Genomic DNA, 27,293 nt, shown 5'->3' with positions numbered 1-27,293 from the left:
ATTGGTTGTGTACACGCCGGCCCCTGTTCACTGACCCTTGTCTGTCTCTACGTGAATTGCTTTCGTGGTGTGTTAAACGAGCCGTGGTCGTGTTGGTGTTTCCTCCACACAGGTCTCTAATCCGCTGTCTGCCAGGGTTATGTCACACACCAGCTATTGTCGGGGTTTGATTGAAGACGCCCGATCTGACTAACTGATCCCTCGCCGCAGAGGAGGCCTGACACCCAGGCAACGCAGGAGATGTGTGAATTGGCAGCCGAGCCACATGAGTGGCATTAAGCCAGTGACAGTTTTAGATTCAGACCTGCATGCAGCTCTGCAGTAAAAAGGCAATACTGACAGATGGTGATTAAGAGATGAATAAGACATTTGTTATGCAGCTAGAATAGGTTTACACTGGATCACGCAACGGAGTTAAGAAATTTCAGTATGCAATGAATTAAATGTTTAATGAGATTTCTTACTTTAATATGAAGTCCATGTTTCTCTGCACATCTGTGCAAATGTGGAAATAAAACTATTGAAGTCACGGAGGGATATTAAAACAAATGAAGTTATATACAGATGGTGATATTTACAAGGTCACCTCATCTCTGCTTGAATCTGTTCAAATTCAGCTCCGTACAAACATGTTCAAACATGTTTTTTCTAGAAAACCTTTATCAGTGTGGACCCATCGTGTCTTCCTCTCTTAGTGAAATACTAAAATGCAACCCATATTTTTGCACATTGTGTAACTACAGTGTACCTGCCAAAAATATTAGAACAAAAAAAAAAAGATAAAAATTGCACTATAAAACGTATTTTCATGAAAGGCAGTTTTTTAGCCGTCTAAATCAGATATGGGCTAAAAGTACACCGTTCACATACAAATAGTCTCTTGTTAAAACCTGATATGCAAAAATGTTTCCACCAGCAGCTAAGATTAACAAACTATTCAAACAACAACAACAAAAAAATACATCCAATCAAGAATTGTGTTTTGTTCATTTTTTTGTGCTTTTTAAACCAATATTATATTTATGAGTTGACAAAATACACCAGTATTATAGGCGTGTGCGTCTTTGCCCCCAGGAAGCAGGAGCTCAGTGATATCATGTGACACAAAAAATGTGGAGATGTTTTTCCTTGAGACCACTTTTAGATTTATGTTCTATTTTCAAATTGATGACTATTATAATATGTTTACAGTTTAGTTGTGTATTTATAAGTATAAAACGGCAGCCGTCCACTGTGGATACTGCAGTAGGTGGTAGATTTAAAAAGGTTAAATGAAGCCTCAATTCTCCAGAGGCCAGTAAAACATGCAATGACTGAAAATTACTTTCAATATAATTCAGTCATGTGCTGCGGCCATCTGTCCAAACCCACTAGGCTGCACAAATATTCAATTGTATTGAGATTAAAAAGCCATGGCTACCATAATTTAAAAGCACATGGATAAAATTACATAAGAATCTAAGTTAGAAAGAAGAAAAAGCACGCAAGGCTTATCAAATTCACAAACTGATCATTTCTAAAATTTGTGTCCTTGATGTTTTTATTAAATTTCATCCTGTATGCAGTTCAGCCAATTGTGTGTCTGATTTTGTGTTAGTCTGCACTCAAAGGAGAACCTTTGTTATTGACAGACTCCTGTTTTTATTAGTGCTTATGATACTTTAATTTTGGAAATACCAAGATAGTACTTTTCTATTCTTCAGTCAAACGTAGATGTCAGAGGACTGTTTCGAGTGGAGACAGAAACTGTAAGACCAACTGACTGACAGTCACTTGTTTAATGCTGACAGGAGATCCCCCCAAACACTCAGACATTTGACATCAAAGTTTCCATCAGACATTTTCAAAGCCTGTAGTTCTTTTCCGACATCCTCCTTCAGAGAGGGACAGCCATCAAACAACGCCTGGAAGTGTTCCGTCAGTCTCTGGAAGGTCACTGTTCTGTTTGTGCCGGTCTGAACCCATTCACCATCACTTAAGCTGTACTCCATATCCGAGGCCCACCTTTTCAGCACATCACAGTATGATTCTCTAAACTTCACGTGTTCTTTGGCCAGATCTTTCAGAAGCACAGCTGGCAAAGCAGAACACATGAGCTGCAACACACGGGTGTTTTTCTGCAGCCATTCCAACAGAAAATCCTGTGAGGCAGTTTGTGCATCTGAGTTTTTTGCTGTCAGCAGAGCTGCAGCGATGATGCGACAGAATTGTCTCGCTTCTCCTTCACATCCCTCAAGGACAGAACCTAGAAAGTGCTCTGTAATGCTGGCGTCATTGCGTTGACTCAGCAAAGCATCCAGCCTCTCCATCAGCATCCCTCCCTGAACCTCAGCATCAGCACCAGCAGCTGAGCCGTCCAGGACACCCAGGACTTTACAGGCAGATTTACACTGAACGATGCGGCTGCACATGCCGGTAACACCGTCGTGATGAGGCCGCTGGGGGTTCACTGGGGGGTCAAACAGCATCTTCATGATGGAGCTGGGCAGCTCTGGATTGCTCAGCAGACCGACGAGCAGCAGGTGCTGACACCGCGACAGGTCGCTGAAGGAGATCTCTGGGAATCCAGGAAAAGCAACTTGCAAACTATGATTAGTGATCTGCAGCTGCTGCTCCACAATCCTCCTAATCGCTGGGTTATTATGGAATCTTGAAAATACACGTTCGCAGTAGTGACCCCACCGGAAAGCTCTGGACAGCTCCGGCTCCCCCCACTGCTTCACCGCACCGCCCCGCCGAGCCACCGCCAGCAGCTCCACCGCGGCCGACACGTCCCTCAGCAGCGCGTCCATCTATCCCCAAACTCCGTTCCTGCTTCAGCCCCGGAACGACAGGCGTGGAGCCTCCCTGTGTTGGGGGAGAGACGCCAGATTCACCGACACGGTCCGCCGCGGCCGGCAGGCTGCTCAACACGTCGGTGACCTAGCATCACAATGTTAGCTACAGGCTAGTCAACAAAAACTGAGCGCAACTTCCGGTGACAGGTTTCAAAACAAATCGTTTTCAACAAATGTTATCGAAAACTAGGAATAAAATTGAACACAATATGAAATAAAATATATCAGAAATATAAAATATAAATAATAAATAATTAAATAAATTAACACAACTGCTGTGGCGTTTCTCACTTTTACTTTTTCTGAATCTGTTTGTGCGGCTTTGATTTATGCGCATGCGCACTTTCAATGCAGACCCGACAGGGTTTCCTTCAAAATAAAAGTCGCCGTGCTACTCACAATGTTTAATACAAAAAAGAAGAAGAATCTGGACTAAACTAACACAACTTCTACACATTTACTCACTTCAATGTTCTTCTACGTAACATACAGTTGCATCATTTGCTATCTATTTTATACAGTCGATGCCACAGTGAAAAGCCTATTAACTTGGATAAAATGTCTTTCATTCGTGTATTTCTTACAGAAGAGTTATGAATAAATTGGGTGTTTTTGATCATATCTGCTTCTTAATGATTGTCATGGGTTACCATGAGAAAACTATGTCATTCAATTTCAGCGAAGTAAAGACGGATCATTTAATTGTACATTTGACATGGAGAGGGATGATCATTTGCATCAGATGACATAGAGACACAGGAAAAGAGAAATCCGTTAAAATCAACGAGTATGGGAGGATTGTATTTCTCTGCTGTCACACTGAGGCAATAATAAGGGGAGAGCAGGGAGGCATTGCCAACAAGATCAAACTTCCCTCCCATCGTGAGCAGCGTGCTCTGTGTGTGCAGGGAGAAAGACCTCCCCTGTCCACACTGGTTCAGTGTTTTTTGCAGTCTAACCTGTGGGTCGGTGCACCGCTGCGAAAAGCATGAAAGCTGGGATCCCGCAGCTCACAGGACGAGTGAGAGGAAGGTGCGCTCCAACCAGCTGAACCCTCAGGGTGAGCGCACATACAGACACCTTGTTTTTCCGACTCGTGTGAAATTATAGTGGCAGAATTTGTAATGTATTCATGCATATTATATTTTAGGTTTATTTATAAGCTCTGGTTTAAATCTCACCACAGGCATGTTCGTTTTTCAGAATAACACTCTTTGCTGTAAAAGTTGTGGTGCAATTAAATGTCCCTCCCTGAATTTAAAAAAAATGTTTTGTTTATTTTTTTCTATATTTATCTTATATGTGATTAAATAAAATCCTTAATTACACAGCCTAGAATGCCTGTTTCAGCTGCAGCTTTATTGGTTTTAATCATGGTCATAACTCATGCATCTGATCCTCCCTTGATGCTACTTGTAGAGTGGTGGAGTGTCTGTTGTGGCTTTTTTTTTATTTGTGGCAATATAAGGAAGGACAGTAGTAAAGTTCAATTATATTTGAAAATAAAAAACTGCAGTCAAATGTTTAGGAGCTCAATAACACTGTCAAAAACCAATTGTTTAAAAATAAATTCAGACAGACTTTAGTTCCAATCCCTCTATTACCTGAGAAGGTATATCTGTGGTATGCCTGACATATCCTTTGGAAACGTATGCTGTGTTAGTGATGAAAACACAGTATTTAGCCTACATCAGCAGTGTTGGTGTGTGACTGAGGGTGTGTATGTGGGGGGGGGGTTAAAATGAAGGCCTGAGGCTGCCCATTAGATCTGAAGTAATAAGCTTGGGCTTTATGACCTTCCTTGTGGCAGACTAACAAGCATGAGAGCAGTGTTACTGGAATGAGTGAATATGAAATGAGGGGTGTTAAACAATCTTTGTGTCATGGGATGTTTTTTCATACTTATTCTGTCCTTATTGATGTTGAGCAGGAGACTAGACTCTACAGAAAACAGCTGATACAATATGATACCCACACAGCAACACACACAGTCCTTGTCTGGAGCAGAAACATGTGTTTCCTTGTTTAAATGGACAAATAAGCCAGATTAGTTTGCCGCTGTGGAGGAGAACACCATCAGGAGAACAGAGACACTCTGTTTTAGTCCAACTGATGTGATTCATTGGTTTAATCTATATGCCTTTTCTGGAGCAGCAAAGAGCTTACTCTTATAATTTATAATGTTTCACTGAAAGCATGAGGCTTGTCGGGCTTAGAAAATGTATTTAGAAATCTGTGTAGATTTGGAAAAACATGATAAAGCTCACATTCAGGAGATGGGATATGTGACATAAAGCTGAGCGGTGGTTTGCCTCACAGCTGCAGAGGAACCAGGTACATTTAACAACAGCTGGTCGTTTCTCTGGGGCTATTTCCTGGGAAAAAAGAGGGGAACCCACCATGATGTTCATTTATGATTCTTTGGAGAATACACTTCGTGACAAAACATTTTGCAGCTGCTGGTTTCATCGATTCATGTAGTTTAGGAGGAGAATTGTTCAACATCCTTCAGCTCATTCAAAACGATTAACTATATGATTCCTTGGATTTCCAGTGAAGAATAGTGTAGAAAAATGTATACCATAAGAATTTTTTTTAAAAATTGTATAAAGCATTTTCATTCTGATATTAAGCAGGGTTTGTTTTATGTTACGCACATACTGTATGTCAAATACCCACATTTCTATTTCCACATCGGCAGTGAGTGGGCCTGTGTGAGTGGGTCTTGTCCTGTGAGACATGAAAAGTTGTCCCAGTGCCCTTGTTCTGTCCGTCACTCTGCACCACAGTGAACTTGGGAATGCAACACCTGTGTGTGACTGCTGAGCTACAGATTTTAGTGTGTGTATGCACGGAGGAGGTCTTGTCCTGAAGAAGATAACACAAACTTGGTCAGACATCAAGGTCCTGAGGTCCAGCGCTGCACCACAGTGTTATTTGGTTACAGTCAACTCCAAGGGGATATTGAAATACGCCGTAACTTTAAAGGTCAGATTCTTCACATTGTGTTACACTCCTTTGCTATTTTGAGGTTATTTTCTGCGATCACCAACTATGAACTAATTGTTTGTGGCTGCTTTGCACCCTTGTTTGAATAAGTCATTTTGGTAATTTGTAACAAGTATCTTGTAGCCGTTTGCCTACTGTGGTAAATGCATGTTTTGTTTACAAGCTGGAGGCGAAGTCATTAAATGTTACATCATTTAAGAGTTTCACCATGCCTTATATTTAGTCCACATTAATATCTGACAAACTAACTAGAGGAATAAAAAATGTTAGCACTATGGCAAATATATTTATATTTTGTGTTGCAGATTTTTGCTGAAATCAGTATTCTAACCAGTCCTGTTATCCCACCACTAACTCAAGAGGCAATTAAGAGAGAGCATCACAGTTTCGGTTGGCAGATGTATTTGGACATGTGTCGCATGTTTCACAAGCTCTGCTACCTTTCTATATTCTGACAAATAAATTAGATAAAGTCTTACTTTCTTTTAAACACGGCCATATACTTTCTATTGCTGAAATGTATTGTTGATTCCTTGTTTAAAAAAAAAAGGCAAATTAAAATCATGTTTTGTTTTATCATGTCTGTTGATCTCAATTACGTCAGCCTTTGTTTATGTCAACTGTAACGGCCCGGTCAAATCCTGGGAAACTGTCATACTGCCTGGTACTGGTTGCATTTATCCTAGCAGGAGGGGGCACCAGTATTCTATATAGATGTGCTCCATTACAGATTTATGTAGACAAGGAAATGGCCATTCACCCTTTTTATCATTTGATCATTTGATCAACGACAAAAAAAAGAATAATGGATCACTTTATAAGTATAAAACCCAGTGGGTTTTTTTGGTCCAGGAATAATAAATGTGTGATAATGAATATGAATATGATACTTATGAAATTACAGTTGTACATTACTGGACTATATCACAGTTTAAAAAATACACAGGAAGCATTATAAAATCAAACCAAGTTCAATTAGTATGGGCCTCACGGCAAAGTGAATAGTCTACAGAGCAAATAGTTGCACAGCTAACTGAAGTGAGCTGTTTACTGTAGAGCAGCACCTTCTAGCTATAGTCAGAGCTCAGTACAGTGAGAACTACTGTCTATATGATGTCTTCAATAATTGGTCATGTTGCATGAACCAAACTTTGAAAATGGCTAATCTGGTTATGTCTGTACTAAGACGTGCCTCTCATCTCATGCATTGCCACAAGATCCACAATAAAATGTAAAAACACATTGTTCAAGTAAACTGAAAAAAAGTGCATTTTATTTAATTTTCTTTTAATTTAAGATTTTAAATCCCCCGAATAAATACCACCACAGTCTTAAGAAATGTCTGAGCCTTGAATAAAAAGTATTAAATACAAATAAACCCGGCTCAATATACTTGTGATGCCACCATGGTTTGTCTGAACACCTTTTTTGTGTCAGCGTTCAGAAAGTTGTAAATATTAAGAACTGATGTGTCGTTACTCTGCTCAGGCCTTACATCTGCTGCCCAGTTGTTTTGTCGATTAGTCACTTGTCTCTGCAGCAAATCCACTAATGGAGTGATATTGGAATGAAATGTGAATGATTTTCACATTAGAGCTCATAAAGTGAACACTTTGGCATACTGTCGAACGTTATTGGAAAAGACCCGGAGAAATGTCTCATTTACTCAATGACTTAAATTTGCAGGCAGTAAGTAGCTGTTAAATACTGCTCTGAATATTGATGTCAAACACAGTCGCTCCATCAGGCTGTGATCTGAGACCTGCTGCAGCATGCTCTGGATTAGACCGAATCCCAGACTGTCTCATAAATGGATCACAGATGATCTGAAGAAAGCTTTTGTTTGTGCCTGCTGTTTGCTGGATAGAAGTCCTACTGTCTGAGTCAGGCTGGCTGCAGTGAAGAGACGGACAGGAAGTATGTTGTCAAGGTTACTGAGACCAGCTCCTACCATCAGGTGGACTGTAAAAAAAAACCCCAATAACACTCATATTCTTTCCAGTGGGAAAAAAATCAACATGAATTATAATGATTGAAAAATATTTAAATCACTATTTCAGAGAAAACATGTTTGGAAGTTCATCAGAGATCCAATCTCTTTTAAGGATGCGTCATAACTCGCATTGCTTCTAATAATACATTTTTACATCCTGCTTCAAAGCGGTGATGTGTTGTAATTGTCAGCGTTTGTGTGTTTGTCCGTCCGTCCATGTCTATCAGCAACGGTTCTATTGCAACCGTTACAGATAGAAAGATGAAAAAAAATGAGATGATGACTTTGACCTTTGAGAAAACTAGGTCAAGGTCAAATTTCAACTTTTGTACACTCAAGAACTGGATAAGATAGAAAGACGAGGGAGAAGGCCAGTGTGAGTAAGACCACAGATCAAAGCTAATGCTTTGATCAATGACAGTAGATCAGAGCACTAGCTTTGATCTTTGACCTATGCAAGTAGGTCAGGGTAAAATTTTGAATTCAGGTGTGTCGCAGGATGTTGCAGTCTGCGACTGCCTTGGTTCTTGTTTAATGCATATATTTTTCTGTTTGATGCCATATTGATATCCAGTCAGTACATTAAGATGCGTTTCATGTTCCTGTTGCAAACACACGTTTTGTCACTTTCTCTCGTCTCGTTCGCGTTCCTCAGGCTGTCAGAAGGGAACCATGTGCAGCTTCCTGAGCACCAAACATGCCAGCAGCCCCGGCCTCACCGACATGCAGCAGTATCAGCAGTGGCTGGCCAGTCGACATGAAGCCAGCCTGCTGCCTATGAAGGAGGACCTGGCCCTCTGGCTCACGAACATCCTCGGTAAGAAACACTGGACCACATACTGACTACATCTGCTCCTGTTGCTTCTCAGTAAATCTCAAGTTATGCAAATGTAATATATTGGTTAATATGTTTAGGCATGCACTCAGTCCATTTAGCATTAAAATAAGATAAGACAGCCTTTATTTGTCTCACAGTGATGAAATTTCCAAATGAGTCTTATTGAAATTCTGTTTTATTTTGTTGGGATTTGCTTTAATCATGTAACTTGTGACAAATTACTTCATATCAGGCTGTATCAGGGAAACATCTTTGATGCATGTGTCTTTAGTTACTTTGCTGTCCTTGATAATGATTATATTTTAGGCGCTATTGCTGATTCATTCAAAACACTGTTCTATACTGTATATAACTCAGCACTGAAACATGTTGGCACATTCATAATTAATTGAAGGGGTGCTGATGTAAACACCTATCTGAGGAACTGGAATCAATCTGAAACTCATTACAAAATACTTTAGTGTACTACAATGTGTGATTGGGTTTCCACGATCACACGCTACTTGCCCATAGATTGACCTGAATTGAATAATGAGCATCATTAAGAGTACTCCAATAATGCACAGCAAATGCTTGAGAATGAGCAGAATAGGGAATCTCAGCGGGAGCTTTGTGCAAGGTGGCGACCAGTAACAAATGAGCTTGCATAGTGTTCATTAGTGGGGCAGTTATTAAAGAAAGGCAACCACTCTGAGGTGGTGGTTTGAAATGTAGTGATAGCTTTGCATGAAGAAAGTTAGCACAGTAGAGCTACTCATTAACACAATATAATTGATAAATATAAAAAATTATCACTAGTTCAAAGACAAGATCGTACAAGATAAGATCAGACGGTGTTGTCTCGTAGAAGACAGACAGTCCACTGATGCACCTCATTAATCCCTTCCTTCTAAATATACTGTATGTGGATGCGCTGAGTCTGGTTGACTGGGTGTCAACTCCAATGACATCCCGCAGACAACACAGGCTGACAATCCCTTCTCAAATCGACTGGAAGCCAATTACCGGTAGGTGTGTGTGACCACCTCCAAACAGCCTCAGGATCTCCTCTGATGACACTGGTGGACCACATGTTTCGACTGGAACCTGCTGAGCTAGAACCTTCTGGCCTGTGGCAAGGAATCATGGACAAATAAAGACTTTCAACCATAATCTTCCAAGTCAATACATCATGTTGGACCAGGGTGCTGCTTTAGAACATGCTCTTTATGAGAAAGAAGCTGTTGATATGTTTAACAGGTTACAATTTCACATGGAGCTCTGTGGGGTAACAAGTCTGCTGATCACGTGGTGGGTGGTACTTCCTAACACTGATGAGTCATATTGTTGTTGTGATGGGAAGTCTGAGGGACTGGTCAATTAAAAGGACAGATTATATGAATTTAAATGCTTCTTTGAGGTCCCACTGGAATATATTTCCCCCAAACAACAAAGAACGAGGGAGACTTTTAGCCTATAAGATGGGATCTCACTGAGCATTTCTCAAGATTTCAATCTCTCTTTTCTGGGCGCAATTTCAACATTTGGAACTCATTAAACGTCAAACCCCAAGACCCCTCCTCCTATAAGAAACAGAAAGGGGATTTTTAAAAATCTCTCCGGTTTCTTTCCACAGACACCCCCTGCCACCACCTCCTATTTCACAATGATCTAACTGAGAAGGAATGGTCCTCTGGAAGTCAGTCAACTGGACACCACATGTTGATCACCAAGCTATCTCTGCAACTGTGCACGATAATGAGGCATTACTGCACAGTCAAGTGCCCTTTATTCATGGGATGTTGTCTCTGCTACCCTACCAGGAAATCTGCCCTATATTCCCTGAAGTCAAGTTGTAATATTAGAAAATTTGGCTTCTTCTTAGGCCTAGTCGCTCAGCCAAGCTCAATCAGCCAAGTGGTTTTTGAGAGTTGGTAATCGAGTTCAGCTTCAATTGGGAATGGACCATAGATTATATTTTATTTCCTTATGCGGTATAAATTTTTTAAAATGAGCAATTTAATGTTCAATTTATTGCTGAATTTTTTTGCTGTCATTATTTTTCCCCCGGTCAGGTTTGGAAATCACTGCCGAGAGCTTCATGGATCGCTTAGACAATGGCTTCCTGTTGTGCCAGCTGGCAGAGACACTGCAGGAGAAGTTCAGGCAAAATAGTGGAGGCGTTCCTTCTCTCGGCAACAGCAAGGTACAGAGATCCCCGAGGATTACAGTAATCTAGGATCGTAATGGTGAGAGTGAAAACACTAATCTGGGAACTGAATCTCATCTGAAAGTGTGCTTGGACTGACTTTGAGTTTGAATGATTGGATGGAGGATTAATTCTGAAAGAGGAACCATCTTCTGATTAGCCTGATTAGAAAAAGAATGTCAAATCCAGCTATTCATGCTTAGCCTGCTAAAATTATTTTTCTCCTTTTGTTTTGTTGTGTATTCCAACATGACATTTTCCTCTCAGTTCCAGTTTTTAGGGATAACTTATTGAGAGCAGCTGACTTCGTGAATTAGTATTGATATCTAATTGATTCTTGTGAAGACAGGAAACAGCTTCACCAAGATGTTAGGTTCCTCTCAAATAGAGCAATTCCTTCCCCCAGCAGTTTTGATGCTATAACTTTTACAGACTAATAATCACACAGAGATACACTCAATTGCATGATATTCCATATTTATCTATGCTGATTGGTTTTGTCAGCTCGGCTGCAGTCATGAGTCCCAACTTTGCAGGGAGCTCCACAGTTTTAGAAAGCAGTGCACAAAGGGTGAGATGGTGGAGGTGGGGGATGGGGCCCGCAGCCTTCAGCAGGGCAAGGAGAAAAAATAAGGCTGGCAAGGACACATGAACTGATGGGGCCCCACATCTCCTGTGAGAATTGGCAGAACTACGTTGAACATTCATTTCTTGTGGGCCTTGAGTGATGGTTTAATGAATTTTAGAAGATTAAGAGTAACCCTGCAAGTTGTCGTAATTTAAGCCAAACAATCTGTTTCACTGTACGTTTTACTGGCTCAGGCTTCGAGAAAACAAACCCTAGACTAGGATCACCGCTACTGTGAAGAAGGAGGTTTTCTTACTTTTCGTGTTATTGGAAGACCCACACACACACACATGCACACGCACGCACACACACACACACACACACACACACACATATATGTATAACTGAAAATGATGAGATCTTTAAGGAAATTTTATTTTATACAGTATAGGGAAATACCACTAAAGTCACATTTCTGTCCAGAGGAAAATGAAGTAAAGACTCTTGTCTGCTCTTGAGAGACAGTTGTTGATGTTTGCACTGAGGCATGACTGTTGATGGTGATGGGTCTCCTGATCTCAGTGTGGGTTTAACACCACAGACGTGAGGAGACGTGAGGTCAGAGACGAGGGGCGGCAGACGAGCCACTGATAGACAGGATCGTATTGATCGTGTGGGTCAATAGTGAGACAACCCAGAGGAGTCCTGACAAAGACAACTCTGAAAGCCAAACACCTTTTTATGATGCTTCATTTCATATAACAGAATATGATTTATGGCTGTTTGCCTGGATGTTAGCTCCTCATCGCTCACATGAAGCACATTCAGTTTAATTAGCTATGAAAGATTAATCATGCTGTTTTTGCTTCATACACCATACTTTATCAGATGTTACTAAACATTTACTATCAACACATTTTATAACTGGTAGTTCCACTTAAAGGAGACCTAAAACTGCAGCCAGCCCATAATGATCCGAGTGTAACACAAAAATCGGACAGGAAACAGGTGGCCAGGCTCTGTCCAAAGTTAATGAAGCCTACCTACGCTATCTAAAGCTTCTTCTTTATGACGCCGTGTTTATGTTTAATCCACACAAAACAGCATTTGGTAATGTTAGGAGGTTAGGCTGACTATTTCATGGTTGGGAATGGTTACTAAGCAACTAGCAGAGAGGCTGTGAAGTTACGGCATTGACACAATCTCTGAAGCACAAGTCTCCCTCATGGGAGAACTGACCCTGTGTTTGTGGTCTAACGCTGCTGTAAACTGAGTGAGAGCTAGTTTCATATTTAGTGCACACGTGAGGAGTAATGTAATGTCATCACTTTGAGGTCAGAAAAATAAATAAGTAAATAAATAGATGGATGAATGTATGGGTGTATGGATGATTGGATGGATGATTGGATGAATGGATGGATGGATGGATGGATGGATGGATGGATGGATGGATGGATGGATGGATAGATCGATACCCAACTTCAAGAGCATCCACAGTTTGTAGTTTATAATCTCCCTGGTTTGTGTAATTAACTTAATTGTGCCAACTAGTTGTAAAATGTTAATTCACTGAGACCATGTGTAATGTATTTTTTGAGTTCATAAATTTACTAATAAATGTATTTAATTTATTTATGGTACATATGCATTTATTAATGGTTTGTGTACAGTGTGCTTTTTCCATGTCCTATCATCCCCCAGCACTGTGGGCACCCTGTGGGGGGCTGCAGTTCATCTGAGGCTGTGCAATATTCAGGGTACACCCTGGTCAGGTCGGCACACAGAAAGACAAACAACCAGTCACAGCTCTAATTAGAGTCACAGATGTTGTGTACTTCTGGACTGTGGGAGATATCTGGAATACCAGGAAGGACCTCATATAGATAAGAGGAGAAAATGCAAACATCAACTGGGATTTGAACTAACAACCTTCTCACTGTGAGGTGACATAACCATGCTGTCATCTGCTGAACAGAGAAGGGAAAATTTATCTGCCTCCAGAGCAAGGCAATGGTGTGTGTCAGGTCAGTCAGTGGAAGTTTTGTAAGTGACTTTAACTGAGAGAACACAACTTATTTCAGTGAAGGATATTACTTTTTTTTTTAAAAATGGACCAAACTAATATCAGTTAAACTTATTCACTTAGAAAAAGAAAACAAAACTTTGTTTCAGCTTTTCAAAAAAGACGTCTGTCAGAATCCTCATTACTAACTGTTGTGCCTTTAAAACTAATTATACAGTTCGTAAAGACGTACACAATCCAACAAGCTACCATGAAAAAAATAACACACTCCCGTGATTGTTAAATCCAATGACTTTGGCAAAGTGGCCAAACATTATTTCTTTAGGAATGTAAAGTAATTCAATAACAGACAGGATCCCAGAAAAAGTCAAAAGGAGAGCCTGGAAAGAAAAGAAAAATACCCACAAAAGCCTGCATATTTCCAACATGAGCTCATTGCACCTTTCACATAACACAGACGCACATATCCTGTATAAAACCACAGTAAGGCACATAAATCTCCCTGAACAGACTGTATGGGGGCTGAAACCCATAAGCGTGTCATTTGATACCAAATCATAGGAGGAATGGTAAAGTAGCCCTGGTTTTCTAACTCGCCATCTCCCATATTGATCTGCATGAAAACGGTTCTTGATCCTGAGCTGAAACCAGAGCCTCAGCAGATGGAGAAGAAGTCAGTGTCGATAAAAGAGTGTGTGGCTCCATAATTTGATGGAAATTCTGGATGTTTGGTGGCCCAAGTCCTCCTGGTGGAACTTTATATTCTGTTTGTTTGACCTAAAGTAAAAGTTCATGTTCTGTTAATTGTCAAAACACATCAGTGAAGATGTTGGGCTGCTCTTCCAATTTAGGCTCATTTCTTGTGTTGCAAACATGAAGACATTTGTTCCCTCTCTATTCCCCGAGCAGAGCATTCCCTATCGGAGGATACCCTGTCGACAGAGCGCTCCCTCTGGTTCCTTTTTTGCAAGAGACAACACGGCCAACTTCCTGACCTGGTGCCGTAAGGTTGGAGTTGGAGAAACGTGTCTGTTTGAATCAGAAGATTTAGGTGAGTTTTATTTATCTTCATAATAAACAGTGAAAGAGCAGGTTAGTCACTAAGCAAGTTTAGAGATGCAATACAGTTAAGGTTACAGTCAGGTTACAGTCAGGTTACAGTCAGGTTACAGTCAGGCTTACAGTCAGGTTACAGTCAGGTTACAGTCAGGCTTACAGTCAGGCTTACAGTCAGGTTACAGTCAGGCTTACAGTCAGGCTTACAGTCAGGTTTACAGTCAGGTTTACAGTCAGGTTACAGTCAGGCTTACAGCCAGGCTAACAGTCAGGTTACAGTCAGATTACAGTCAGGTTGTAGTCGGGCTTATAGTCAGGCTTACATTCAGGTTTATAGTCAGAGGTATTGGAATCAGATCTCCCCCTCATCTGGATGCTGTGATCCTGTGGGTAGAGTGTCCTGAAGGTTTGCCTGCTCCCCTCACCGTTCCTCTGAAGATCAGAGGACTCACATGTTCAGGATTCGCTCCAACTCCTCTGACTCCCACATGAAGCCCTCAAGGGCAGCTGTCTGCTGAGAGCTCTCCCACAGGAGCAGATACCTGACCACCGGCACATCTTTAATACTGCTGCTCATGCAGAGTGTCTGGGGGGAAACAAAGGGAGTGCAGATACAAGGATGGGAGTTTGTGGGAAAGTAGGCCAACAATATGCAAATGTTCTCTTCAGCCTAGGGGAGGCAGTTTGCTTTCCTTTCATTCTGACTGTTATTTATGTCTATGCATTTCTATGTCCTATCCACAGTTCAGCTATGCTTGGACTGAAGTATTGTCCTTGCAGTCAGATTTTACCGTATGAGACCCTGTACTTACTGGAATACCCGGAATATCACAGACATTCCTGTAACCTATGAGTCATATCTGTCAGTAAGCTGCTGAAACGGCGAAAATCATTTGTGAATCCGAGGTTACACGCAGTAGTCCATGAGCTCTTCATTGTCACATACAGTAGACATGTAATTATGATATAAAATGTTTCACAAATACTTAAAAATTATAACAGCTTGTGTGTTTCTTTCTTTTTCTGTCTTCCTTTCTTTCTCTGGAGGGCTTTATCAGTTCAGCACCAGGTTTGCTCTTATGCAGTGGATATGTTGTCTCTGATGCATGGTGTGGTGTGTGACGTGAAGCGTGTGTCCTGCAGTCATTCTCACTGTCTCATCATGTAGCCTGTGAGCTTAAAACGGATACCACGAGCCCAAAGCATGTGTGCCTAGATCAGACTTAAGAAAAGGTCTTTTCATTCGTCATGGTACAAACAGAATTGCAATGACGAGAAATATTTGTTTGAACAAAGCCCATATTTGTGTTCCTGTTCACACTCCATAGTCACTCATCGTCACATATTTCTTTTTGCCTACAAAATGTTTGAGTGTGGAAAATACCCAATACCTGTCCTATTCCTACAGTTCTTCATAAGCAACCACGAGAAGTGTGCCTTTGTCTTCTAGAGTTGGGACGGATAGCATCACGGTATAGACTTTATTTTTTTAAATTTCCCCCTTTCCTTGTTCAATTTGTTTCGTATATATCTTCTTAATTCTGCACTCAGCGTATGCCATCACTCTTTTCCCCCTATTTCAGATACAACGTGGAGCCTCCTGGTCTTATAAAGCTGGAAAAGGAGATTGAACAAGAAGAGACATCCCCCCTACCACCTCCATCACCTGTACCCCCAGCTCAGCCCATTTCTCCGTCTCCTTCTTTGTCTCCCACTCCTTCACCTTCCACATCTCCAACTCCCACCAAAGTCACATCCAGCAAGAAAAGCACAGGGAAGCTGTTGGATGATGCTGTAAGTTCTGGTTTTATGTCTTCCTTCAGCATCTTAGTGGAAATGTAATATTACGTTCTACACTTATGGTTGTGTGTCTTACAGGTAAGACACATTGCTGATGACCCCCCCTGCAGATGTCCCAATAAATTTTGTGTGGAAAGACATTCACAGGGTCGATATCGTGTTGGGGAGAAGATGCTTTTTATCCGAGTGAGTTTATTATTACATCAGTCATGAAGTTCATCCTAATATTAGCACAATGCAAATGTACAACTCATTCGTGACAGTTTTTAATAATAATTTCCATATAAATCATAACATTTAGAGGGGTGAGGTTAAAGAGCATTACTTCGTAAGTACACCTGTTAATTATTACACTGCTCACTATTGCAATGTTGAAGGAGTACCTACATTTTATGCAAATTTACCTTCACAATATTTCAGAGACTAATATTTTAACCATTATTCTATTACCATTATTTGACAGCTTTAGATACTGAGAACTGTTTATACTCTAATAACCTAGTAATAGTTTAGTGATACAAGAGTACATCTGGTTGACATTAAAGTTTTTATAAATGTAAATTTTGATATTTCCAATGTGACAAGTATTAATACAGCATTCCATGTATGTTATAATCTGGTGCTGTTTTAAAAGTACCCCTGAAAAACTCTGAAAGACATTTCTGTAATTCTGCTTCTACTTCTTACACTTAAGGATGTATTTGCTATTATTATTCAACTATCCATCACAAAAAGACAAGACTCCAGAATAATTAGAAACTCCTGTCACCGAATAAATGAAAAATAGAACATAATTTTTGCTGTCGAGGTTCATCGTCTCTTTTGAAGTTTCAGCTTGACAGTAATCACGTCTCACATTGCGGTGCAGACTTTCTCCACTCACACATCATACGGCAGTTTGTTGACACTTTGGACTGACTCGGGAATGAAAGTAACCCATTGTGTCTGGACAGCCCGCCTTTGCTGGGAGGTCTCATTTACTTTTAATGGTATTTCAACTATTTCCATCTTCAGCCAAAAATAATGTGGCTGAGCTGGCTGCAAAGGAAAAAAGATCCACACATTTCCATATGAGCTAATGACCAAGTTATTGGTTTCCTCTGCCAACAAATTACTTCTTTGTTGAGGCTGGTTGGTCTGCTATTAAGATTACACAAAAACTTGGAGGACTTTAATAAAATTTGGTCATATTGAGCAGACCGACCCATTACATATAGAAGTACGTAATTGATTTTACGATCTTCTTGATTGAACATTGCAAAATTAGACTCTTTTTGAACATTTATATATGTTGCACATATGTACACTTCTTCGCGTGTTAGCGTGAAAATGAATGGAAGACTCAGCATTTGAACCTAAGAAAGAACCTTTGATTTTGGACTAGACCAAATCAAGGATTGTATCCACAAGTTTAGTTTTAATTAATTTAATATTGTGACATTTGCATGAAACTTCAAACAAGAATAGCCATTGGTAAATGTAACTATCAGGCTCTAGAGAAAACAGGAGGTGGAATAAACATTCAGCCATGAACGAGTCCATAGTTTAAAAAATGACAAGGCAAGAAGCAACAGGCGTCAGTGGAACACTTGAAATGTCACACGTGGGAAGAGATGATCTGGAACAGGAGGAAGGAAAACACACATTTAGAATACACATGGAGAGAGAGACAGTCACAGGCAAGTGAAATAAAATTTAAGTTGAGCAAGCAATCACTCAGGCAAGAAAATCAGGACATCGAGATAAGACAGGGATTACCAAAATAAAGCAGGAAATGAGAATAACAACAGCTGAAACAATAAATTTTATGAGATAAGTTAACTGACAGGGAATGCATGTATGGATAAAGGGGAAATAAATAATTTAAATTATTTATAAGAATCAGATTTATGACTATTTTATGTGCTATGTTTTACAGAGTTTAACTACACTTTACAAAGTGTTTCCTGTCGTTTTCACATGTTAGGAGTAAGCATTATCAAATCAAGCCAAACTTATGCTGAAAATGTGGAACAGGATATCCAAATTAAAGATGGATTCATTTTCTATGGTTTTTATTATTATTATTATTATTATTATTATTATTATTATTGGTGAAGGGGTTTAAATATAAACGTTCAAAACAGGTCCCTTGATGGATGGAAGGTATTGAAGAAAGATAAATGGAGGCTAACAAAGATTACTGAAGTAGCAGTGCTCCTCCCTCTGGGATCCTGGTTACTTGGCAACCTGCTAGCAGGATTCACACCTCTGAGAATGTGTTTCATTCCATCAGTACCTTAAACGTTTAAGGATGCTCACTCTTCAGTGTCCTCTCCTGTCAGTGCATTATATTACAGTTACGATTAAATCTCAGTCTTGAGGGGGTCTGGGTGAACAAAGCGTGTTTATTCTGATTTCCTGCTGGAAGACTATTAATAATAAAACAACAAATATTTGAATATGTATCATTGTTTGATGTGTTCACCACGACTGAATGATTTATCCACCTCATCACTGTGTTGCTGAGCAACCAAGGACAAATGTTGAGAAACTGGCACTGCTGATTGAGAACAGCCTGCACGACATTACTTCAACAGGCCAGTTATCTTCATCTATACACAAAATCTTTACACATCTACACAAATTTAGATTAATTTATTCTATACAAAACGTATTTCATGTTATAGTTACTATGGGGTATGGTTCCTTGATTTAGAGAGACACACACACACACGTACACACATGGAAAGCGAGATGAATAAGATGGAATTTAAAACATCAACATTCTATAAAATGATATGAGGAGTACCTCATGTATATTAGTCACAGGCCAAACCAAAAGCTAAACCTTTATTCCTTTCCTTGTCAACCAACACTTCTCATAACCAAGATGATCTAATTAAAATTCCTTAGATGGTTTAACCACAGAACTGCTTCTGCTGAAAAAGCATGAATACAATGAGGCCAAGTCATTGTCTTCAGTCCACCGTGGCGCGGGGACAACAGCGTCATACAGTCTCCACAATTATCTGTACATTCCTGAGAGACTGACCCTCGTGGCTCCTGCAGTAAATGAGGTGCTTGTAGCCTGGATAAGGGTCCAGACTAACATCACAGTGTGTGTGAGAAGTGCTGCCCCAGCTCAGCCCGGGGCCTCTGTCCTTCTCTGGACTGCTCGACTAAAACAGGGGTCTGGTCCCAAAGCAGGGTGATTGACACTCTTCTGCATCACACAGGTCCATTAAATTGTTGGTCATAAAGCCTGAAGGCCTGGCGCTGGTGATTGGAAGCAGTGCCCCTTCAGTGCCCTCCTGATTGATTCTTTTAAGAGGCTTATAAATGTTGAATGTTGTGCTGCTGGAGGCCAAAATGCCTCATATCTAGACAAACTAAGGGGACAAGCTCATGAGGTAGTTTTGGCTTTTTTTCAAGTATTTTAGTTGAATATTTCTCTGAGTTATTCTGTAAACAGTATAGCATCATAATTGTCTTCAAATTAACCTGTTCATTCTGTTTCATCAAGGGCACATGGGTATGTGGTAAACATGCATGCTTTAGGTGGGGTATAATGGCTTTCTAATAGTGTGGGTTTGATAAGCCTCCAGTATGAGGCATACGTGTTTTATGTGCACAGCCTGAGGGAAATGAAAGTATCTAAGCATTAACAATATCAGCCTTTTATTTTTGTGTCTTTATTTTATCGTAATGTCTGATGACACCATGCTACCTAGCTTTAGCACGCTGCTCTAATGTGGCTGGTGGTGCAGTTTTGAAGAGTTTTAAAGATAAATAAAACGAAAACAACATGTAATTACTCGGTTAAGCAGATCCAATAACTTTTCAGTGATTATCCAATGCTCCTACATTTTTAAGCCATTCTAGAAGTCTGTTTCTAGGGATGGAGATTATTGTCTGCCTATGAACCACCTTGATCTGATGTCCTCAACTTCATATATAAACTACCATTACATTGAAGATTTGTATGGCTGGCTTTTGTCCACAGCATGTGAATCCTACCTGTGAATCTTACCAAAAATGCCCTGACAGTTTTGCTAATAAAATAAAACTATAATCCTGTTTTTCCCTATAGATGCTGCACAACAAGCATGTGATGGTGCGTGTGGGTGGAGGCTGGGAGACCTTTGAGAGTTACCTTCTGAAACACGACCCGTGCCGTATGCTCCAGTTCTCCCGGGTGGAGGGCAAGACGTCCCCTGTTAACAGCAATAAGTCCCCCAATATCAAGGACCTCAGCCCTGACAGCTATCTGGTAGTGGCGGCTCACTACCGCAGTAAAAAGTGAGGACACAGAAATGAAAAGTGTCATAAATAAACTTGACAGATTGTGACTTCTTCCAATGGTTTACTGGTTACTGTTTGATATAAATTAGAAGTGTATGGATTTAACCGTGGTGGTTTGGTTTTCTCTGAGTTCTGTTTAATGTGGATGAGCATGTGAAGCCAGGAATCACTAGAACACTCTTGACGATGGGTTTTATTTAGGCTTTATGTCAGTTTTTGTTTTATGAGTTAACTGGCTAAGACAGACTGTATATTTAGTTTTTCAATCATTTTAATCAATATATTCCTTATATTAACTGGGTAGAATCTGTTTGCAGTTTTAGTTATTTTATCTTTTCTTACTGTCAGGCGTATGGCACCTGGTTGTTTTTGTACATGTCAACTTTTTCCAGATTAAACGAGGTTTCAGATGGCTTCTTGTTGAATTTCTTACTAGATCTTGTTATCATGTACTTTAAACACATTGAATGCTTGGGTTTGTCCTGCATGCAAATTGCAAATTGATCTTTACAAATTATAAGATAAGATTCAGTGGATTCACGGTTGTTTTGCTGTAAAAATTACAAAATCTCTGTTCAAAACCAAACAGCCATAAAATGTCACGGCTTTTTCTTTAGTTAAAATGAAAAGAACTTATTGTTTGAAATACTGAATAACTTTTAAATACTTTAAAATACTGTTTTTTGATCAGTATTTTTCATAATTTACATTTTAAGAAAATTGAGTCAGTGTTATATATTCAACATCTGATTTTATAGAACATGATAGACTTACAAAACATCCGAGTTCCTAAAATTTGTTATTTACTGACCTCTAGAGGCGGTCCTGTCAGTGGAACTCGTCATCTGTCCCAAAGCTTTAGCCTCTTACAACCATATAACAATTACTTTCTCCATAGAAAATGTCAGATTTGATTCTGATCACTCAATATGCACATTAACATAGAGTTGAATGGAAAGTATCCAAGAATGTGTCCAATTGGAGCTTTTAGATGTATATTTTACTGCATTTTGAAGTACAGTAACCTTTGTAAATATTTTAAGGAATAGTTGTTTTATCAAAACCAAAATATAAAGAGTCATGCAGACTCTATTTTCATGTACAGTATGAGAGCTATAAATTTTACTATGTATTCAAAAATTCCAAATGTGGACCTAAAAAAAAGGTTTTTTTTGTTCTTTTACATCCAAATTGCAGTATTTTGCAAAATGCATCATAAGAAACACATTGAAGTTCAATATTTTTGTAATGTGTGACTGTACTCATGAAAATCACAGCAGTAGTATAAATGTGGTTTATTGTAGCAAAGAACATGGGCTAGGCTTCCTGTTCTATAAAAAGTGAATCGCTCCAGAAGCATCAAAGGTCACGCAAAGGCTGCAATTAAATTCACTCAAGTAAGAAAGTGTAAGTAAATATTTCACTATGTGCAGTACACACAATCCTTTTTTCTTTCTCTTCCTGTTTCTATTCTAGTTTCTATCCTCTCCCAACATTCTGTGGAGTGGGAACAAGAGCATTTGCCGTTCACAAAGTGTTGACGAAACAGGTGTAAATAGTTGCCCACAAAAGCTTGTGTTTGTCGTATAACAATTCACCAGAACATTCCAGAGCTCATTAAAATCAAAAAGGAGTTCAGAGATTTGCATACCATCACATTTCAATGAAATGAAATTAAAACTGTGCAGAGGAAAAATCAAACCGATAGGCTCCAGGAAACTCGTGACCCAAAAGGCAGAAAAGCGGCTGTAGAAGAGTCGATTGCAATCGTGTCGTCGACAAGAACATTGGATGGATGGATGGTTGGAGAAGGTGCTTGTCACATGTAGTTTGTACTTTGAAACCCAATCACTAAATGCTAACTCAATAACATTTGACAGGTGTGGACCTGGTTGTCAAGCATATTTTTTGTCAAACAGACAATCTGAAACGTTTGCAGGCACCTGTTATTGTGTCCGTCTCCAGGAACAGGCAAAGCGCATTACAACTTCAATGCATACCTAAACATTATGGCACTTGAAATGCTAGTTCATTGCTGCTAACGGAACCTTAAACAAGGTGAAAAGAGTGAACCCATATCAGGAACACAAGCCATTTCTTTGTAAACAAAACATGCATTTTGCAGGTGAAATGAATTGGTGAAATCAAACCAAAACAAGGTGGAATTATAATGAAAAATAACGCTTGACAATGAAATCCAGATGCCAGGGACATTGTGGGACGTGATTTTCGCAAGCCTCAACTTAAGTCTGACTGTCAAAGATAATAAAGTGGTTTAATCGCCTGCACTTTACTTCGTTATGTTACCACAGACCAAACATCCAATCCAGCTTCTATATCTTGGCAACAAAGGGCAAGTCCAGCAGTTCTGTTTGTCATCACTTCAAATCGTCTTGCATGATAACTGTACCCACATCATCATAAAAGAGGCAACCCCTCCTCCAAATTTAAAACAAAAAAAAAAACTGACAGCAGTTCAAACATGATCCTGTTGATATTCTTCACGGTGTTTTGGACTTAAGAATCCAGGCTTTGGTTTTACCACTATGGTTCAGCCCACCTGCCACTGGAGAAAAAGAGGGGGAAAATACATGCTTTATTTATCATTCTGATATCTGACATCATTGAGGCTAAAAGAAAAGTTGACCATGCTTATACGTTACATCTTAGTGGGTCTATTTTTACAAATTAAAAATCAATGAAACAACACATTTTTAAAAAATATTGTAATACAATTGTTTAATGTGAAAATAATGAATGCGTCTTTTTACTTTGATTCCCACAATAAAAAAGCGACAACTTTCAGTCCCTTCTATTTCCCTTCAAAGGTATCAGAACTCGACAACAAATATTTTATCATTAGTAAAATAAAAAATCTGCTCAAAGTGACGATGACTATTCAACACACAACTCACCTTCAATCCACCACCGCCGGACGCAGAGGTGGTCATCGCCTGTTTCTCAGCCTCTTCTTGTTTTTTCCTTTTCCTTTCAACTGCTTCTGGGTTTTTAACGCCCCTGTATGTCGTCTAAAAAAGAATACAGATGCATGATCAAGAAAGAACAGGGAAAAAAAAGGGATTTCTAATTTATACATACAAACATGCATTACTATACTAGTACAATGTTTTGAAAAACCAGAGCAAGATTCAGCCCAATCAGTAAAAGGACATTAAACTGCCAAATGAGCAAATTCAGATAAAGGGTGGAGCAGGAAGAGAAAGGTGAGGTGGGTTACTACTCAAAGCTTTCATATGTGCACAAAACTTGTGAATTGACAAGGTGTTTGGAAAATTTAAAAATGAACACAGTGACTTGGAACACTAGTGATATGGTGTGTGGTAGCTGAGCCACGAGCGAGTCCAAAGGATTCACTGGGACATGAGTTTTCATTCTGGTAAAACATCTACTTACCTTGTCATTACTCTAGATTGGCTCTTACGTTTTTGCAAGTGGCTTTTCTGTATAAAAAAAAATCCCTCCACTCAAAATAAAGTGCATGTTTCTCGAATTGGCTGTAAATATTGAACCAAAAGCTTCACATCATCCATTCAACTGTCACCGCATTACTAAGCACATCCAACGCAAATGTAATGTGAACAACCCTGCAGTAAATCTACATTTAAGAAAGTTTTAAAGGCAGATTTTCCACTAAACTGTTTCAAAGTTGTTGAGCTTCATGATTATTTGAAGGCTGTAGTGGGTTCATTGTAAAAATCCATTGTGTTACAGTGAAAAGCTTTTCTAATCTTGCAGCATAATGCAATAAAACAATAATGCAATCTACAAATCCTGCAGGGTTGTTGTGCAGCACATGGACGCACCCAATGGTCTGACAACCAGAGGCAGCAATACACAGTTTGAGCACTTCAAACATAAACAAACACGCTAAAGATAAAGTAACCTACCTCTTTTTGTCTCTTCTCAGCGGCCTCAGCCAACTGTCGTCTTCTTGTTTCCTGAAAACAAGACAAGGATTTTAATTCATCACAGGAAAGACAACTAGAGGCGAACCGGGGTCACTTTGGCTGCGCTGGGAAATGCTTGACATGCCAATGTTTACAAGAGCGAACTGACAACACGACCAAATAGGGCCTCATTCACGGAGCTTTTTGCTTTAACTAATTTAATTCCTACTTTCTAGCACAACACGAGTGTGGTAATCCGATTTATCAAGAGTCACAGCTCAATTTACAGTTTATATATAAATATTTCATTTAAAATAAACTTACTGGATCTGGAGTGACAACAGCCTCGTCCGCGGCTCCGCCAAAGCAGGACAGACACATCCCCATGCTGGTGGCGTTAATCCAGACAGAAAGGCACCGCAAAAATCCGTTATCAGCGCTTGAGTTTAGTTAACACCCTAATAAAAACCAGCTAGCGCCTCATGGCGAGCTGCTGCGGTGATATTTAAGGCCACAGAAGCAAACAGCGACTACTCCCTCCGGCTAGTGACGGCCCGGCGATGCGCTAGCTAGCACCGATGCTAACTACGGTAGCATTCTAGCATAAACTAGCAGCTAGGCCGCTTCGTTTACTCCTCCTCAGACCTCTGGTTCAGCCGCCTCGGCAGGTGGAACATCACGGACTGAAGGGGGCTGACGTCCCGGCCGATGTCTGGATCTCACTTTGTTTTGGTCAAAATTCTGCTGCCGAGACTTCCCGACTCCGGAGAGTCGCGTTCACTCCGGTCAGGTGTCGGCTCCTGCTCCTAGGATTCGTAAACAACAACAACAACAACAACAACAACCACTAGTGATAAAGTGCTGATGAAGCTTCCTGAAGCTTTGAAGCCTTTCATCCAATTGGTTCACTCCAGTGCAAAGCTTCTTTAAAAAAAAAAAAAAAAAGGCTCCATTGAGGCTTCATTTGTTCTAGTAGGACATCTACTGGACGCAGGAATATCAGACTTTGAGGTCTGTAGCATTTAGCAGAGAGCCTGTTAATAAAACTTATCAGAAAAATAAAGAAGTATGCAAAAGCATTCACATTTTAGTGATGGCTGTACACTCTCTCCAGACTATCTCTAACTCTATCCAAACTCTCCAGACTGTCTGCGAATTCTCACTAACCGCAGCTCTCTATCAAAAAAAAACCCATTTTGAATGGAGCCTGAGGGGTTTATATCGCTGGAAGAACTCGCGGTAAAATCCGCACCACTTCCTGGATCAGTCACGTGGTATCAGCCGCGTAGGGAGGCTTCGGACGTCATCATTTTCTGCCCCCCCCCCCTAAATGAAGCAAGCCCGATACCCGCATCAAGGACACGCCCCCTCCCCTACGTGTGCAGACGCTTCGAGCCTCAAAGACCAAACTTGTTGTTGTCTTTTGACAGTTAGAAAATTTATTTAAAATAATCAAAATGTCACATGTTGCACTGCGCAGAGAAAATTAAATGAAGCCAAATTTGTAATTTAATTACATCCATAATAGACAAGAGTGATAAAAATTATTAACCACACATAATCAGTCAAAATACTACGGAGTGCGAGGGTATTTAATTCTTAATTAACTGTAATCAGCTATGGTCTTAACATTATTGTGTTAAAATGTGTAATTTACATAGCATGTAATAACACATTTTGAACGTAGCTCCGTGTCAATGTAGCCGCAAGAGGACACAAGCCAGTGTCTTATTGTGCCGGTCCCAAGCCCGGATAAATACAGAGGGTTGCGTCAGGAAGGGCATCCGGCGTAAAACTTTTGCCAAATCAAAGATGCGAATCACACCTATGACTTCCATACCGGATCGGTCGAGGCCCGGGTTAACAACGACCGCCATCGGCGCTGTTGACCTACAGGGCGCCGGTGGAAATTGGATTACTGTTGGTCGAAGAAGGAGAGGAGGAAAGTGCGTTCGCACGAAGAAAGAGAAGAGGAACACCAAGAGTATAGGACTAAGAGTAGGGACGTTGAATGTTGGAACTATGACAGGAAAAGGTAGAGAGTTGGTTGACATGATGCAGAGGAGGAAGGTAGACATACTGTGTGTCCAGGAGACCAGGTGGAAAGGTAGCAAGGCTAGAAGTTTAGGAGCAGGGTTCAAGTTGTTCTATCATGGTGTAGATGGGAAGAGAAATGGAGTAGGAGTTATCTTGAAGGAGGAGTTTGTTAGGAATGTCCTGGAGGTAAAAAGAATGTCAGATAGAGTGATGAGTCTGAAGCTAGAAATCGAAGGTGTGATGTTCAATGTTGTTAGCGGGTATGCTCCACAGGTAGGATGTGAGCTGGAGGAGAAGGAGAAATTCTGGTCGGACCTTGATGAAGTGATGCAGAGCATGCCTAGAAGTGAGAGAGTTGTCATTGGAGCAGACTTCAATGGACATGTTGGTGCAGGAAACAGAGGTGATGAGGAGGTGATGGGCAGGTTTGGTATCCAGGAGAGGAACGCAGAAGGACAGATGGTAGTTGACTTTGCAAAAAAGGATGGAAATGGCTGTAGTGAATACTTTCTTCCAGAAGAGGCAGGAACATAGAGTGACCTATAAGAGTGGCGGTAGGAGCACACAGGTAGACTACATCTTGTGTAGACGGTGTAACCTGAAAGAGATCAGTGACTGCAAAGTAGTGGTAGGTGAGAGTGTAGCCAAACAGCATAGGATGGTGGTGTGTAGGATGACTCTGGTGGTGAGGAAGATGAAGAGGGCAAAGGCAGAGCAGAAGACAAAATGGTGGAAGCTGAAAAAGGAAGAGT

At 40.3% G+C, this 27,293-nt stretch overlaps 3 protein-coding genes across 4 annotated transcripts; 1 reads left to right on the top strand and 2 right to left on the bottom strand.

The window, feature by feature from the left end:
- Positions 1-1,769: 1,769 nt before the first annotated feature.
- On the bottom strand, positions 1,770-2,942 carry fancf (FA complementation group F). The gene has a single exon (XM_068313707.1). It carries the CDS (start codon positions 2,790-2,792, stop codon positions 1,770-1,772), a length of 1,023 nt encoding a protein of 340 aa, XP_068169808.1. The 5' UTR covers positions 2,793-2,942.
- A 717-nt stretch (positions 2,943-3,659) lies between these two features.
- Positions 3,660-21,008, top strand: LOC137594035 (growth arrest-specific protein 2). Its single transcript, XM_068313247.1, has 8 exons — positions 3,660-3,897; positions 8,495-8,656; positions 10,732-10,862; positions 14,366-14,507; positions 15,921-15,984; positions 16,096-16,306; positions 16,391-16,498; positions 20,385-21,008. Exons 2-8 carry the CDS (start codon positions 8,512-8,514, stop codon positions 20,595-20,597), a joined length of 1,014 nt encoding a protein of 337 aa, XP_068169348.1. The 5' UTR covers positions 3,660-3,897; positions 8,495-8,511; the 3' UTR covers positions 20,598-21,008.
- An 868-nt stretch (positions 21,009-21,876) lies between these two features.
- On the bottom strand, positions 21,877-25,748 carry svip (small VCP interacting protein). Of its 2 annotated transcripts, XM_068312941.1 has the most exons (6): positions 25,150-25,748; positions 24,829-24,892; positions 24,505-24,555; positions 24,011-24,057; positions 23,512-23,625; positions 23,141-23,162 (listed from the first exon to the last, which is right to left on the bottom strand). In XM_068312941.1, exons 1-5 carry the CDS (start codon positions 25,179-25,181, stop codon positions 23,544-23,546), a joined length of 276 nt encoding a protein of 91 aa, XP_068169042.1. In that variant the 5' UTR covers positions 25,182-25,748; the 3' UTR covers positions 23,141-23,162; positions 23,512-23,543. The 2 variants fall into 2 exon arrangements, with proteins under 2 accessions (XP_068169041.1, XP_068169042.1); XM_068312940.1 differs by lacking the exon at positions 24,011-24,057 and having other exon boundaries at positions 21,877-23,162; positions 25,150-25,741.
- Between the last annotated feature and the right edge of the window lie 1,545 nt (positions 25,749-27,293).

The sequence above is a fragment of the Antennarius striatus genome, chromosome 4 (assembly GCF_040054535.1).
Source record: "Antennarius striatus isolate MH-2024 chromosome 4, ASM4005453v1, whole genome shotgun sequence".
NCBI classification, from domain to species: Eukaryota; Metazoa; Chordata; class Actinopteri; order Lophiiformes; family Antennariidae; genus Antennarius; species Antennarius striatus.
This window is presented reverse-complemented; position numbering and strand designations above follow the sequence as displayed.